The sequence below is a fragment of the Molossus molossus genome, unplaced genomic scaffold, assembly GCF_014108415.1.
Source record: "Molossus molossus isolate mMolMol1 unplaced genomic scaffold, mMolMol1.p scaffold_m16_p_5, whole genome shotgun sequence".
NCBI classification, from domain to species: Eukaryota; Metazoa; Chordata; class Mammalia; order Chiroptera; family Molossidae; genus Molossus; species Molossus molossus.
This window is the reverse complement of record NW_023425388.1, coordinates 116,004,659-116,021,314: the sequence shown is the minus strand read 5'-3', so window position 1 is coordinate 116,021,314 and position 16,656 is coordinate 116,004,659. Positions and strand designations below refer to the sequence as shown.

General features: G+C 46.0%; 1 protein-coding gene across 1 annotated transcript in view; it reads left to right on the top strand.

Annotated features, from left to right (window-relative positions):
* The first annotated feature begins 900 nt into the window (after window positions 1–900).
* ERICH6 (glutamate rich 6) overlaps window positions 901–16,656 on the top strand; it is a 47,208-nt gene continuing 31,452 nt past the window's right edge. The window contains exons 1-2 of the mRNA XM_036242534.1: window positions 901–1,384; window positions 9,456–9,521. Coding sequence (XP_036098427.1) covers window positions 901–1,384; window positions 9,456–9,521 — 550 coding nt within the window. The remainder of the gene's footprint in view (window positions 1,385–9,455; window positions 9,522–16,656) is intronic.

Sequence of the window (16,656 nt, the reverse complement as noted above, 5' to 3'; positions counted from 1 at the left end):
GTTTTTATAAAGCTTTATCACAAAGTCCAGCGAGCATCTGTCTGTACACACACAATGTGCAATAACAAGTGGCCTTATGGGTCTGCATAACTAGTGGCCACTACCCCTACCGCACTCAAAAAAAAAAAAAACTGCTCCAAAGGAGCTGATAGGAGATCATTTCGCTGCCGCCGCTTCGGCATCTCTGAGACCACTGGAGCCGGTCCAAGAAGTTTGCAGTGGGCCCAGCTCCCTGCCCCAGCACCATTCCACCCAGCTAAGGGGGTTCTGTGACTTTATTTACTTCTTTCTTAAAATATATATATATTTTTTATCCTCACCCGAGGATATTTTTCCATTTTTTGTACAGATAGAGCGGGAGGGAGAGAGAGGAAGGGAGAGGGAGAGAGAGAGAGAAACATCGACGTGAAGGGACACATCGAGTGGCTGCCACCCGCACGACCAACCAGGGCCGGGGACAAACTGCAACCGAGGTACATGCCCTTAGCGGGAACCGAACCCGGGTCTCTCCGGACCGCAGGCCGACGCTCTAACCGCTGAGCCAAACTGGCCAGGGCTTAAAAAATATTTTTAAATGCTCACCTGAGGATGTTTATGGGTTTTACAGAGAGAGGAGGAGGGGGAGGAGGGAGAGAGGGAAATCGGAGCGAGAGAAGCAGGGACTCGGGATGGAACCCGCAACGTGGGTACGGCCGACTGGGAGTGGAGCCTGCAGCCCTGTTGGTGCGCCACGGAGGACACTCCACCGACGGGCCAGCGCGCAGGGGCTCTGCAGCTTTAAATCCCCCCAAGTTCCGCCTGGCAGGCGGTTGCCCAGGAAGACGACACACCGCTGGGCACGTGCCCTAGGCCTGGACCCTCGGCCCCATCGCTGCGCCTGCCGCGACCCCGCTCCCCGCCATGGCCTCCGGGAGGCGCCCGCCGGGCAGCCTCAGCCAGCCAGAGAAGGGGGGCCGGGAGGAGGCCGAGGGGGAGCAGGAGGAGGAGGAGATGGCAGTGGAGGAGGAGGAGGAGGAGGAAGAGGAAGAGGAGGAGGAGGAGGAAGAGGAGGAGGAGGAGAGGCGGGCGGAGGGGCAGGCGGGAGCCCCGGAGAAGCGGGGCGCGGCGGAGGACGAGGCGGGGCCCGGCGCGCTCAGCGAGGACTACCTGTGGAAGGTGATGGGCCGCACCGACAGCAACAACCAAGGGCCGCCGTCCGCTCGGCCCCGCTTGGCCAGCGTCGCGAGTCCCAGCTTGAGCCCCACGCTCACGCCCAGCGAGGCCCCCTCGACGCCCAGCGAGGCTCCTTCGACGCCCAGCGAGGCCCCCTCGACGCCCAGCGAGGCTCCCTCGACGCCCAGCCGGACGCCCAGCTCACGGAGCACGAGCTCCTCCTCCTCGACAAGTACCGCCCCCGCCCGCCCTTCCGAGGCTTCTGATCTCTGAACACGGCACCGGGCCACGCCCGAGTCCGCCCCAGTTCCTGGCACAGGCCCGGAGCTTGGCTGAGCCCGGTGTCCATTCCCAATTTAGGGTCCCGGGGAACCGCACAGAAACTGAGGACTTAGACGAACCTAGGGAATGCCGCTGCTCCTGCCTGTACCCACACGGATGCGTCCCCCCACGCCCGCCCACCCTCCCTCCCTCTTCCTCTCCCTCTCCCTCCCTCCCCCCCTTTCCCCCTCCCTCCCTTTTCCCCTCCCTCTCCCTCCCTCTTCCTCCCCCCATTTCCCCCTCCCTCCCTCTTCCTCTCCCTCTCCCTCCCTCTTCCTCTCCCCCCTTTCCCCCTCCCTCCCTCTTCCTCTGCCTCTCCCTCCCTCCCCCCCTTTCCCCCTCCCTCCCTCTTCCCCTCCCTCTCCCTCCCTCTTCCTCTCCCCCCTCTCCCCCTCCCTCTCCCCCTCCCTCTCCCCCTCTCCCCTCCCTCCCTCCCCTCCCTCCCTCTTCCTCTCCCCTCCCTCTTCCTCTCCCTCTCCCTCCCTCGTCCTCTCCCCCCTTTCCCCCTCCCTCCCTCTTCCTCTCCCTCTCCCTCCCTCTTCCTCCCCCCCTTTCCCCCTCCCTCCCTCTTCCTCTCCCTCTCCCTCCCTCTTCCTCCCCCCCTTTCCCCCTCCCTCCCTCTTCCTCTCCCCCTCTCCCCTCCCTCCCTCTTCCTCCCTCTTCCTCTCCATCTCCCCCTCCCTCCCCCTTTCCCTCTCCCCCTCCCTCCCCCCTATTCCCCTCCCCCTCCCTCCCCCTCCCCCTCCGTCCTGTCTCTCGCACGCACGCTTACACACACATACGCTTACACACGCTTACACACGCACGCACGCACGCACCACTCTTGCTGCTGCAGCACCTGGAGGGTTCTCGGCCAGTCACAACCAGCGCTGCAGAGAACAGCTCACCTCTGGGTTCCGTTTCCCCCAACACCACTGCGGCGGCTCCGGGGAAACATGTGTCAGGACGATCCCTGTCGGGGCGGAGGAGGGCGGACTGTCCTCCGCGGGGCCCCCGGCCTCCAGCCCTGGCTGTGCCCCCCCACTTTGTGACAAGGCAAAAACGTCTTCAGATGTTGCCAAATGCTTCCCGAGGGCAGCAGGGCCCTATTGAGAAGCACCGCTTAGGAGGGAAAGTCAACCATGTTTCCTGTTTCACTCAACAGGTTTTCCTAAGATATTTCAGACCTTCAGGAGGGACATGTCTGAAGTCAATTTCCATAGGTAAGAGAAAGTTTTCCATTTCCCCATTATTTTTGAAGCTGATTGCATTTACTTCTTGGATGAGCATGTCAGGAAAAGGAGTAAAATCATAACACCTAATTAATTCAAAAAGTGTTTTTTTGTTTTTTTTATCTACACTGTGAGACACTATAGAGGGGATAGAGACAAGGTCCCTGCCCATCTCCGACTTGTCACCTACCTATAGAGATGTCATGTGCACGCATTAATGTAACTTGAAATGATAATGGTATGCCACGTGTAGGCGCATGTTTAGAACATGAGTCTGTTGCTAAATTCGAGAGTGATCACGGACATCTGTGGAAGAGAGTGGAAATTTTGATCCTTTTCTTCCCTGCTGTTGAAGTTAGCGTTCCAGTACTTTACAATAAGATTCCAAAGAAACAACTCTTGGAATATCTTTATAAATCTTCCCTGAAATCTCCCAACAAGCCTAAGTCTACAATCTTGAATTAGTATTCACCCAAGTTTTGATTTTATGAGCAACTTTTGAATTATTAAGCATATAAGGAGAATAGTTCTGTTTCACTTACATGTTTCTATGTATCCTCTTATTTCAGCATTTTGATATTGAGATGATATATGTACGTGATTAAAATATCAAAGTATACAATGGTATCAAATTTAAAATCTTCATACTCTTCTTCACCCCCTACTCCCACACATTGGAATCAACACACTGTTAACAATTTGTTTTGTTTCCAGTGTAATTTTAAGTATATATTTTCATTTCTTGATATATCAATTTTTTTTCTTTATTGATTTTTAGAGAGAGAGAAAGGAGAGAGATAGAAACATCGATGAGAGAGAACATAGATTGGCCGCCTCCTGCACGCCCCCCACTGGGGATCGGGCCCACAACCTGGGCATGTGCCCTGACCGGGAATTGAACCGGCGACCTCTTGGTGCATGGGTTGACACTCAACCAGTGAGCCACACCAGCTGGGCTGATATATCAATTTTGGCATAACTAATGACTTCCCACCATGAAAGATAACAATTGTAACTTATACTACCTCCCTCCTCTCCATTTTTGGTAATTAAATTATTTTTAGTTTTTCTAACATTTAGGACTATAAGGGATTTAAACCTCTACATTTTTTTCTTCACTATTGAAAGTATTACAGATGTCCTTCATGCCCCCCACCCGTCGACTCCCTCCTTCCCTCTCCCCACAAACTTCTATATCTTGATTAGTCCATTTCAGTGACTATTAACTTATGAAAAATTAACACAATATGCAATTCTACTTCCTTCCATCTCTTCTCTCAGCCTTTCCTCTCCAGTTAGCAACAAAGTATATAACACACTGTATTAAAACTTATAATATATATTTACATAAAGTCATATTGCATTGCCAAGCTTTATTATGTTTGTATTCTATTTTGTAATTATAATTAACTCTTAGTGTTTTGGGTATAGGTTGATTCTAAAAACTAAAAACCAACAAACAATACTCATAATTTCATGCTAAGACCCAATAATGTGACTGAATGAATGCACAAGAAAATGAAATCCTGTGTTCATAAAGCTGGACTCTTAAAAGATAAACTTTTCAACTCTTCGCTGTTTTTAACTGCCTTCAGTTTTTCTGAATCGGGCTCAATGGCCACACTTTCTTGCTTCCCATATTTCTTTCTTTCTTTCTTTCTTTTTTCTGGAGCAACTCCTTAGGTAATTTGTAGGGATGGGGTTTGGTGGATGAACACAATGTAACCTTGTGATACGCATTCTCATGACCTGGCCAGCCTGGGATCAAAATGTGTGTGGACAGACAGGTTTGCGTGGAGGGCAGGGAGACCGCTCTGTTTGGAATGGAATGTTTTTTGTTTGCAGGTGAATAGATAAGGTTTGCATGTCAATAGGTTGGAAACCCACCATGAGAGGATAATGGGCATGGAAGCCCAGGTGAGGTTGGATTTGTTATTTTATTTTTATCTTTGATGTCTCTTCACAGTAAAAAGCGAGACAGGGCTTGGCTGTATGGTCAGCAGAGCTGCCATCTCACGGAAATAATTACCTAAATCAACATGTAACCTGGGGAACCACTCTGCAAATAAATTGGGCTACATCCAGAGGTCTGGAGCATTTTGCTCTCTCGCAATGCTCCCCCTCACTGCTAGCAGCGTGTGCTTGTAGTTTATTGCGTTGTGACAACCCCTGGCAGGCCGAGAGACAGCAGTAATTATTTCACATAGAGCTCATGGGAATTCAACTTTCTGAGTCCTTCCCTGTCTTGAAATGTCTTCATTTTGCCTCATCCTTTATTTATAACATGACCTGGCATAAAACAGTAGGTTTAAAACCACTTGCACTCGGCACTCTGAAGACACTGATTGCTTCCGTGCATTCTGGCATCCAGTATCGCTGGTCAGTGATTCTCAAACCCTTCTGAAACTTGCTTATGTCCTCCCGTCACTGCCCTTGTCCTTCCCTTCAGAACTCCTGAAAGATAGATGTTGGGCCTCTTGGTTATCTTCATGATTTCCGGTGTTTACATGCTACTACGCAGCCTTTGTAAAGAATTTATTTCAGGATTCATGTCTGTCATTTCCAAGAACCAGTTCTTGTTCTCTGCTGCTACACAAATAGCGGCGTGGCATCTTTTTAAATGTCTTTGAGGATACTCTTACAGTACACTTAATTTCTTCTTTGTTCTCTGTAGTGCTTTTTTCTTTCGGGATCTGCTGTTCTGTTTTTTATCTTGGCCCTTCTGCTTCCATGCTAGTGATTGTCCCTAAGTGACTGCCAATCCTTGGTTATCCATTTGTATTTACAAACCAATGACTGTCAGGTAGCTACAATGGAGCCTGCAGCTGAGTAGTTCGGTTGTTGTTTTTTATTATTTATTGATTTTTGGAGAGAGAGGAAAACATCAATTTGCTGTTCCACCTATTGATACATTCATTGGCTGATTCCCATATGTGCCCTGACCCGGGATCAAACCCATAACCCTGGTGCATCAGGGTGATGCTCCAACCAACTGAGCCACTCAGGGCCTGAGTAGTTCTGTCTTCTAACAGGGCATACAGAGGGAAGTTAACTGTGAGTCCTCTGTAGGTGGGTGACATATGTCAGAGCGGATTTCCGGTGGAGTGTCGCAGGGAGCAGACAAGATGGATGACCCCACCATTACTAGAGCGAAGATAAGGACACTTTACTGTGTGGTTGGAGTTCTTTATGGGTAGAACGTGCCTGTCCCTTCACCCAAGCCTGCTGAGCAGGTCCTCAGGAACCTCATACTGTGCTCTGCTTCTCTTTCAGGCTAAAACCCCCCGGGCAGGCGGCTCACATTTTCTAGACAGCCGTTCTTTGGGCTTCATCTGGAAATATAAGCGACTCCTGCCAAAAGCTCTAGATGTGGGGAGAGAAGGAGTCTGCCTGGGCAACTCTTCCAAGGCCGCCCCTTGAACATGACGGACGGGCCCAGCCCCCATGTCCGCAGTGGCTGAGTCTGAGCTGGAGCCCCTCGGGGATTCCCTTCAGAGCTGCCCTTCCTGGTCTCGAGCCGTGGTGTCCCTGCTCTGGGTCTCCGTCAACAAGGGGCCACTTCTCTTCTTCCTTGTAGCGACTTGGTCAATATGACTCATCCACACTGGCACCTTTCTTGTTTCCCAGGGCTACTTCTTTGTTTGCTCTTACGTATTTCCCTGTGTGCTCCGGTGCCCTCGCCGCCTGCACTTCCGACGTGGGAAGCTGTCTCGCTCAGATCTCAATTTTCTCTCCTAAACCTTCGGAAGAACATGCTTTTTTGGTGTTTCAAAGCAATCTCTGGTGAATGTGGTCAGATGTGTTTTGAAGGAAATCTGTCCTAAAAGCCATAAAAACACCACCAACATTGGCTCGACTTCTATTTGGAATGGCCCTATTACTATTCAGGTCGAAAATGGGCAAACTCTCCCTGGCCGGTTTGGCTCAGTGGTTAGAGCGTCGGCCCGCAGACCAATGAGTCACGGGTTTGATTCCGGCCAAGGGCACGAACCTCCCTTGCGGTTCATCCTGGCCCTGGTGGGGTCATGTGGGAGGCAACCAGTCGATGTGGCTCTATCACATCCATGTTTCTCTCTCTCTCCCTTCTCTCCCACTCTATCTCATAATAAGTGGAAAAATATCCTCAGATGAAGAATTAAAAAAAAAAAAAAAAAAGTGGGGCAAACTCTAGGAGCAGATACATGTGGAGTAACACAGGTTTGGGAGCCAGACAGGTCGGGGCTGTCTGCCTCTGCCGCACACAATTTCTGGCAGGTTCCCTAGAGCCTCCGTTTCTTTGCCTGTAGGAAAGGGTACTAATACCAGCCTTGAATGGTTTTTGCAAAGGTCCATGATATCATGTGAGAAAGCAACTATTATGTATGTGCGACTACACAGTACGTTCGCAGAAAATGTTAATTTTGTTGTTACCCTTGGTCGTCTGCCATCTTGATGCAGGATTTCAGAAACAGTCTTTGGTATTGGTTTAAGGCCGGGACACCGAGATGAGCCGTGCACTGATTTTGTTAACCGCTGCCTTTGGGTGGGGTGGAATCCGAACAGTAAATGTTGTCCAGGAATTGTTCTGCAGCGTGCCTGTGCTCTTGGTCCTTGGAACTTGTTCCTCCAGGAGGTCGGATCAGCCGAGACCCCCCCAGGGACTGGCACAGGCGGCATTGGCAGAGTTCTTCACCCATTACAGGGCACTGTCATTACAGATGAAAACAGAACACCCCCCTGCTGCAGTGTGCCAAGACACAAGGTGGAGCCCGGCCGGTGTGGCTCGGTGGTTGAGCGTTGACCCTGAACCAAGAGGTCGCCAGTTCGATTCCTGGTCAGGGCACACGCCCAGGTTGTGGGCCGATCCCCAGTCGGGGGTGTGTAGGAGGCGGTCAATCCATGTTCTCTCTCATCAACATTTCTCTCTCTCTCCCTCTCCCTTCCTTTCTCTCTCAAATTAATAAAGGAGAAAAAATTTTTTTAAAGAGGATGGTAGAGACATAAGAGAACAGAGAAACATAAAAAAAGGGACAGTTATAAAATTGACTGAATTATTTGTTAAAATTTTGTTTGATAATTTTGGGAAATGCCCTGAATTATTACAAAAAATTGAAATGCAGCCCTGGCCAGTTTGGCTCAGCGGTTGGAGCGTCGGCCTGCGGTACAGAGAGACCCGGGTTCGGTTCCCGCTAAGGGCATGTGCCTCGGTTGCAGATTGTCCCCGGCCCTGGTTGGTCGTGCGGGTGGCAGCCACTCGATGTGTCCCTTTACGTCGATGTTTCTCTCTCTCTCTTCCTCTCTCTCCCTCCCACTCTATCTGAACAAAAAATGGAAAAATATCCTCGGGTGAGGATAAAAAAAAAAAAAAAAAAATTGAAATGCAGCCCTGGCCAGTTTGGCTCAGCAGTTAGAGCGTCGGCCTGTCGACCAGAGTCCCGGGTTCGTTTCCCACTAAGGGCACGTACCTCGGTTGCAGTTTGTCCCCGGCCTCAGTTGGGGTCGTGTGGATGGCAGCCACTTGATGTGTCTCTCTCACATCGATGTTTCTCTCTCTCTCCCTCTCTCTCTCTCCCTCCTGCTCTATCTGAAGATAAATGCACAAATGTCCTCGGGTGAGGATTAAAAAAAAAAAAAGAAAATGAAATTGAAAGAGGCAAAGGAACTTGAAAAACAATAGTTGTTGTTTACTTGTTACCAGTGACAGTCATTTTAACTAGGAAAAGTCAGTAAGCTCCTGCTTTCCTCTATCATGTCAATGACAGACTCAAATAACTGATTCAACTTCTTGTAGAAAGAATGCAGATTTTTTTAATCCTCACCCAAGGATATTTTTCCATTGATTTTCAGATCGAGTGGGAGTGATGGAGGGGGGGGGGGGGCGGGGAGAAACATGGATGTGAGAGAGATACATCGACCGGTTGCCTCCCGAAAAACCCTGACCAGGGCCAGGGATAGAACCGCAAGCAAGGCACATGCCCTTGGCTAGAATCAAACCCTCAGCTCTTTGGTCCGCTGGCCCACGCTCTAACTGCTGAGCCACACCTGCCAGGGCTACACTGTAGACTTGTGCATTACAAGGCATGTCACTTCAGCCGTCTAAAAAGAGTTTGTATTATTTTTAAGCTATTTTAAAAGAACAATGTGCGCCCTGGCCAGTTTGGCTCAGCGGTTAGAGCGTCGACCTGCGGTCCAGAGAGATTCGGGTTCGGTTCCCGCTAAGGGCACGTACCTCAGTTGCTGTTTGTCCCTGGCCCTTGTTGGGTCATGTGGGTGGCGACCACTCGATGTGTCCCTTCACGTCAATGTTTATCTCTTTCACTCTCCCTCCCACTCTATCTGAACGAAAAAAAATATCGAAAAATGTCCTCTGGTGAAAATTTTAAAAATAAATAAATAAAAGAACAATGTGCTCTCATTTAAATTCAAGGAAATGTTTAAACACATGCACACCATCACTGCCACCACCACTAGCCACACACACGCACAGAGAGGGTGGCAGGACTTCATTCCCCGGGAGATAAATAGTATTGGGAGCCTCCAGCCTCCAGGGTTTAGAAGGGAACTTTCTAAGGAACAGACGCAGTGCTAACACACCACGCCCGACTTTGCTGAGCACATACACATGGAAGAAAATGTTTCAAAGAAAACAGGATTCAGGATCTTCTGTGTACATTTGTTATCTGACTTTTAAATGTCCTATGTTTATAGAAGAAGTGCTGACACCTATATCGGTATACCCAAAAGTAACATCCTGTCTGCATTCCAGGACCACTGATCCCGGCTCGTGGACAGGAATCCCAATATCAGTGCAAACAGAGGAAAGTTGGCTCCAAGACACGTCCAGACACGGGCAGCCTGGTGAGCAGTCTGATGTCTTAGCTCTTTCTGGGCGATGGGCTGGCAAGTTGCAAAGAGCAGGGCGGACAAGCGGGTGACCGAGGTTGGAATCGCAGCCCCCACACGAACAGTGGGTTGATGCAGCAGATCCTTACCCATTCATCTCTGTCTCTCCCCGTGTTGGCAGTGATGACGCTGCTGTCGCAGGACTGTTCTGTCGATCAAAGTGACAGGAAATGTTTATTCATTATTTATTTATTTTTAATTTTTTTCCCCTTTATTAATTTTAGAGAGAGAGAAAGGGAGAGGGAGAGAGAGAGGGAAACATCGATGAGAGAGAGCATCGATGGGCCGCCTCCTGCACACCCCCCACTGGGGATCAGGCCCACAACCTGGGCATGTGTCCTGACCGGGAATCGAACCAGCGACCTCTTGGTGCAGGGTCCACACTCAGCCACTGAGCCACACCGGCCAGATGAGATAAAATATTCAAAGTCCTTGTCACTTAGTCTTTAAGAAATGGTAGCATTTATGTTCACATCAGGAAATCATCGCCATTATATTTTGACATATCTCTCTATTTTTATTATGAAAGTAATACATGCATGCTGTTTTTAAAAGTCAGATTGTTAAGAAATATATGATGTAAAAGTTAAAATGTTTACTTGTCCCGCCCTGGCCAGTTTGGCTCAGCGGTTAGAGCGTCGGCCTGTGGTCCAGAGAGACCCGGGTTCGGCTCCCGCTAAGGGCACGTACCTCGGTTGCAGTTTGTCCCCGGCCCTGGTTGGTCGTGCGGGTGGCAGCCACTTGATGTGTCCCTTGCACGTCGATGTTTCTCTCTCTCTCTCTCCTTCCCACTCTATTTGAACAAAAAATGGAAAAAAATGTCCTCCAATGAGCATATAAAAAAAATATGGGGGAATTCCAAAATGGCAGTGGAGTGAACAGAAGCTACACAGACCGTCTCCCAGGACCAAACTGGAATTACAACTAAAACACAGGCAAATTGACGTGAAAAAGCAACAGAAAAGCAGCTTGCAAGGATCATATAACCAGGGACACTGACTTGATCCTGGTAGGATGGTGGAGGCATGAGAGGGGGGCTGGGAGCCCACGGTTGGCAGCAGACCTTAGCTGGGAGCAGCACCCTCGGGTCACACTCCCAGGCGGCTCCACAGTGCAGAGCCGGGACAGAGGCTGAAACAGCCACAGCCACTCACCTTGAGCTCCAACAGAGGGAGGGCAGGCTGGACTGGAACTGTATAGGGACACTCCGATTTGGAGGGGGCTCAGAGCTTTTGCTGAGTTCTAGCCACACAGGATGGTGGTCATCTTGATCTTTCCCAGGGCTCTGAGGAGAGGCAGCGGCCTCACCCTCGGAGATCCAACCCCACCCTGTGGGCCACTGAAATGCAAATTGAGGCTCATTAACAACCAGCATCTGCCCCACCCTCAGGAAATTCCCTTACACTGAGCACCTGAGGGAGTTTTTCATTCAACTGACAACCCAAAACTCTTCAAGTAACCTCTACTGCTAGCCTCCAGGCAAAAAGCTATAGGATAAATGTACCATTCCTGGGCTAGCAACTCTAACAAGAAAAGTAAGACTTGACACTGGTGTTTAATGTGGGTCCTCTCTCACTCATCCAAACCCAGGAGAGGGAGCCACAAACAGCAGAACACCAACACCCACAGGGAGAACTTGGCAGGCTCCAAATCCCACTGTGATAGTTAAAATGGTGAAACACAGAAACAAAAGCCAAATGGAAGAACAAGACACCTCCACCGAAGATTAGATAAATATGGAGCAGTTAGGCAAGTTAACAGAGCTAGGATTCAGAGCCATGATCTTAAGGAAACTCAACAGCATGAGTAAGGACGTAGAGATGTTGAAAATCAACCAATTGGAAATTAAAAACCACTAAGAAGAAATCAAGAATGATATATTAGAAATAAAGAACAGCCCTGGCCGGTTTGGCTCAGCGGTTGGAGTGTCAGCCTGCGGTACAGAGAGACCCGGGTTCGGTTTCCGCTGAGGGCACGTACCTCAGATGCAGTTTGTCCCTGGCCCTGGTTGGTCGTGCGGGTGACAGCCACTCGATGTGTCCCTTCACATCTATGTTTCTCTCTCTCTCTCTCTACCTCTCTCTCCCTCCTGCTCTATCTGAACAAAAAATGGAAAAATGTCCTCGGGTGAGGATTAAAAAATAAATAAAAAAATAAAAAAGAAATAAAGAACACATTGGAAGGTCTAAACAGCAGAGTAGAGGAAGCAGAAGACCAGATCAGTGAATTAGAAAACAGGGTAGAAAAAATCAACCAATCAGAAAACCAAAAGGAAAAATCGATTAAAAAACAGGAAGACAGCTTAAGAGAACTGTGGGACAACTGGAAATGTAATAATATTCACTTCATAGGAGTCCCTGAAGAAGAAGAAAATGAGCAAGGGTTAGAGATATATTTGAAGAGATAGTGACAGAAAACTTCCCTAACTTGCTGAAGGATGATGGCATTCAAGTTCAAGAAGCACATAGAGCCCCAAGTAAGAAGAACCCAAACAGGCCCACACCAAGACACATAGTAATTAAAATGCCAAAAATTAAAGACAAAGACAGAATCCTAAAAGCAGCAAGAGATAAGCAACAGGTTACCTACAAAAGAACCCCAATAAGGCTATCAGCTGACTTCTCACAAGAAACACTACAGGCCAGAAGGGAATGCCATGAAATAATCAAGGTTATGAAAAACAAGGATCTGAATCCAAGACTACTCTACCCAGCAAGGCTGTCATTCAAAATAGAAGGTCAAATAAAGAGCTTCCCAGACAAAAAAAAAAGGCTAAGGGAATACATTAGCACCAAACCAGCACTGCAAGAAATGTTAAAAGGACTGTTGTAATTAGTAGAAAAAATAGGAAGAAAAATATAACCAAACTAAACAAAAATGGCAATAAATAAGTATATATCAATAATCACCTTAAATGTAAATGGATTGAATCCTTTGATAAAAAGACACAGAGTAGCTGATTGGATAAGAAAGCATGACTCACATATATGTTGTTTACAAGAGACCCACCTCACACAAAAGACTCACATGGGTTGAAAGTGAAGGGATGGAAAAAAATCTTCCAAGCAAATGGAAAGCAAAAAAAAGCTGGGGTAGCAATACTCATATCTGATAAAATAGATTTCAGAATGAAGGCCATAAATAGACATGAAGAAGGCCACTACATAATATTGAAAGGATCTATCCAACAGGAAGATAAAACCTTGATAAACATAAATGCACCCAATATAGGAGCACCAAAATATATTAAAAATCTTCTGGAGGACTTCAAAGGAGAAATCAACAGCAATACAATCACAGCAGGGGACTTCAACACCCCACTGACATCACTGGATAGATCCTCTAGACAAAAAATTAGCAAGGAAACACAGACTCCAAATGAAGCACTAGACCAAATGGATTTAATAGATATCTTCAGAGAATTACACCCCAAAACTACAGAATTCACATTCTTCTCAAGTGCACATGGGACATTCTCAAAGATAGACCACATGTTAGGACACAAATTAAATCTCTACAAGTTCAAGAGGATTGAAATCATATCAAGCATCTTCTCAGATCACAATGGCATAAAACTAGAAATCAATTGCAACAAAAACATGCAAAGACATTTGAACACATGGAAGCTAAATAGCATGTTATTAAACAATGCATGGGTTACCGAGGAGATCAAGGAAGAAATTAAAAATGTCTTGGAAACCAATGAAAATAAAGACACAACAACACAAAATCTATGGGATGCAGCAAAAGCAGTCCTGAGAGGGAAGTTCATTGCACTACAGGCCTATCTCAAGAAACATGAAAAATTTCTAATTAACTATCTAACCTCACAACATAAAGAATTAGAAAGCAAACAAAAAGAAAACCCCGGAGCAAGTAGAAGGAAGGAAATAGTAAAGATCAGAGCAGAAATAAATGACATAGAGACCAACAAAAAAAAACAATTCAAAGTATCAATGAAACAAAGAGCTGGTTTTTCGAAAAGATAAACAAGATTGATGGACCCTTAGCTAGACTCACCAAGAAACAGAGAGAGAGAAACCAAATGCACAAAATCAGAAATGAAAGAGGAGAAGTAACAACTGACACCACAGAAATACAAAAGATTTTTTTTTTTTTTTATCCTCATCCGAGGACATTTTCCCATTTTTTTGTTCAGGTAGAGTGGGAGGGAGAGAGAGGAACAGAGAGAGAGAGAGAAACATTGACGTGAAAGGAACACATTGAGTGGCTGCCACCCACACAACCGACCAGGGCTGGGGACAAACTGCAGCTGAGGTACGTGCCCTTAGCGGGAACTGAACCTGGGTCTCTCAGGACCGCAGGCCGACGCTCTAACCACTGAGCTAAACCGGCCAGGGCCAAAAGATTATTAACAGCTACTATGAACAATTATATGGCAACAAATTCAATAATTTAAGCAAAATGGACACATTTCTAGAAACACACAGTCTCCCAAAACTGGATCAGGAAGAGATAGAAAACTTGAACAGACCAATAACAACTAAGGAAATTGAAGATGTAATCAAGACTCTCCCAGCAAACAAAAGCCCAGGCCCGGATGGCTTCACGGGGGAGTTTTACCAAACATTCAAAAAAGAACTAACAACACCCATTCTCATCAAACTATTTCAAAAAATTCAAGAAGAAGGAAGACTTCCAAATTCGTTTTATGAGGCCAGCATAATTCTAATTCCAAAACCAGAAAAAGACACTACAAAGATAGAAAACTACAGGCCAATATCCCTGATGAACATAGATGCGAAAATCTTGAACAAAATACTAGCAAATCAGATCCAGCAATACATCAAAAAAATTATTCACCATGACCAAGTGGGATTCATCCCAGGGATGCAAGGCTGGTACAATATTCGCAAATCAATAAATGTGATACACCACATAAACAAAATGAAGAATAAAAACCATGTGATCATATCAATAGATGCTGAAAAAGCATTTGACAAAATCCAGCATCCATTTCTGATAAAAACACTCAGCAATGTGAAAATAGAGGGATCATATTTCAACATAATAAAGGCCTAATATGAAAGACCTGCAGCCAACATCATGCTCAATGGGCAGAAACTAAAAACATTTCCCTTAAGAACAGGAACAAGACAGGGATGCCCACTTTCACCACTCTTATTTAACATAGTACTAGAAGCCTTAGCCACAGCAATCAGACATGAAGGAAAAATGAAAGGGATCCAAATTGGAAAGGAGGAAGTAACACTGTCATTATTTGCAGATGACATGATATTATACATAGAAAACCCTAAAACTCCATCAAAAATCTACTAGACTTAATAAATGAATTTGGCAAAGTAGCAGGATACAAAATTAACGTCAAGAAATCGACGGCATTCTGATACACCAATGATGAACTCACAGAAAGAGAAACTGAAAAAACAATCCCATTTACCATCGCGCCAAAAAAATTACGATACCTAGGAATAAACTTAACCAAAGAAGTAAAGGACCTATTTGCAGAAAACTACAGGACATTGAAAAAAGAAATAGAGGAAAATATAAAAAAGTGGAAGCACATATCCTGTTCATGGATTGGAAGAATTAACATCATTAAAATGTCCATATTACCCAAAGCAATTTATAGATTCAATGCAATCCCCATCAAAAAACCAACGACATATTTCACAGAACTAGAACAAATACTTCAAAAGTTTATATGGAACCAAAAAAGACCCCGACTAGCCACAGCAATCTTGAAAAAGAAGGACAAAGCAGATGGGATCACAATACCAGATACCAGGTTATACTACAAAGCGACGTAATCAAAACAGCCTGGTACTGGCACAAAAACAGGCATATAGACCAGTGGAACAGAATAGAGAACCCAGAAATGGACCCAAGGCAATATGCTCAATTAATATTTGACAAAGGTGGCAAGAGCATACAGTGGAGTAAAGACAGCCTCTTTAATAAATGGTGTTGGGAAAATTGGACAACTACATGCAAAAAAATGAAACTAAACCATCCACTTACACCATACACAAGAAGAAACTCAAAATGGATAAAAGACTTAAATGTGACCCGTGAGTCCATAAAAATTCTAGAAGAAAATGTAGGCATCAAAATTTCGGACATCATATGCAGCAGAATTTTCACTGATACATCACCTAAGGCAACAGAAACAAAGGAAAAAATTAACACGTGGGACTACATCAAACTCAAAAGCTTCTGCACATCATAAGAAACAACCATCAAAATGGAAAGGCAACCCACTGTATGGGAGAACATCATTGCCAATGATACATCAGATAAGAAATTAATTTCCAAAATATATAGAGTACTCATACAACTCAACAAAAGGAAGACAAAGAACCCAATTAAAAAATGGGCAGAGGAACTCAATAGACACCTCTCCAAACAGAACATACAAATGGCCAAGAGACATATGAAGAAATGCTCAACATCACTAATCATCAGAGAGATGCAAATTAAAACAACGAGGTATCACCTCACACCTGTCAGAAGGGCTGCTATCAACAAATCATCAAACAACAAGTGTTGGCGAGGGTGTGGAGAAAAGGGGACTCTAGTACACTGCTGGTGGGAATGCAGACTGGTGCAGCCACTATGGAAAACAATATGGGGTTACCTCAAAAAATTAAAAAATTGAACTTCCATTTGACCCAGTGATCCCACTTTTAGGAATATACCCTAAGAAGCCTGAAACAACAATCAGAAAGAATATATGTACCCCCATGTTCATAGCAGCACTATTTACAATAGCTAAGATCTGGAAACAGGTCAAGTGTCCATCAGTAGACGAATGGATAAAAAAGCAGTGGTACATGTACACAATGGAGTACTATGCAGCTGTAAGAAAGAAAGACCTCTTATCCTTTGAGACGACATGGAGGGACCTGGAAAGTATTATCCTAAGTGAAACAAGCCAAGCAGAAAAAGACAAATACCACATGATCTCACTTATATATGGAATATAATGAACATAACAGTCTGAGGAATAGGGTAGTCCCAAAAACATGGAAGTAGGGTACAGACTGACAACCCTCAGATGAGGGGATGGTGGGGGGAGGGAAGAGATAAACCACAGAACTTATATGCA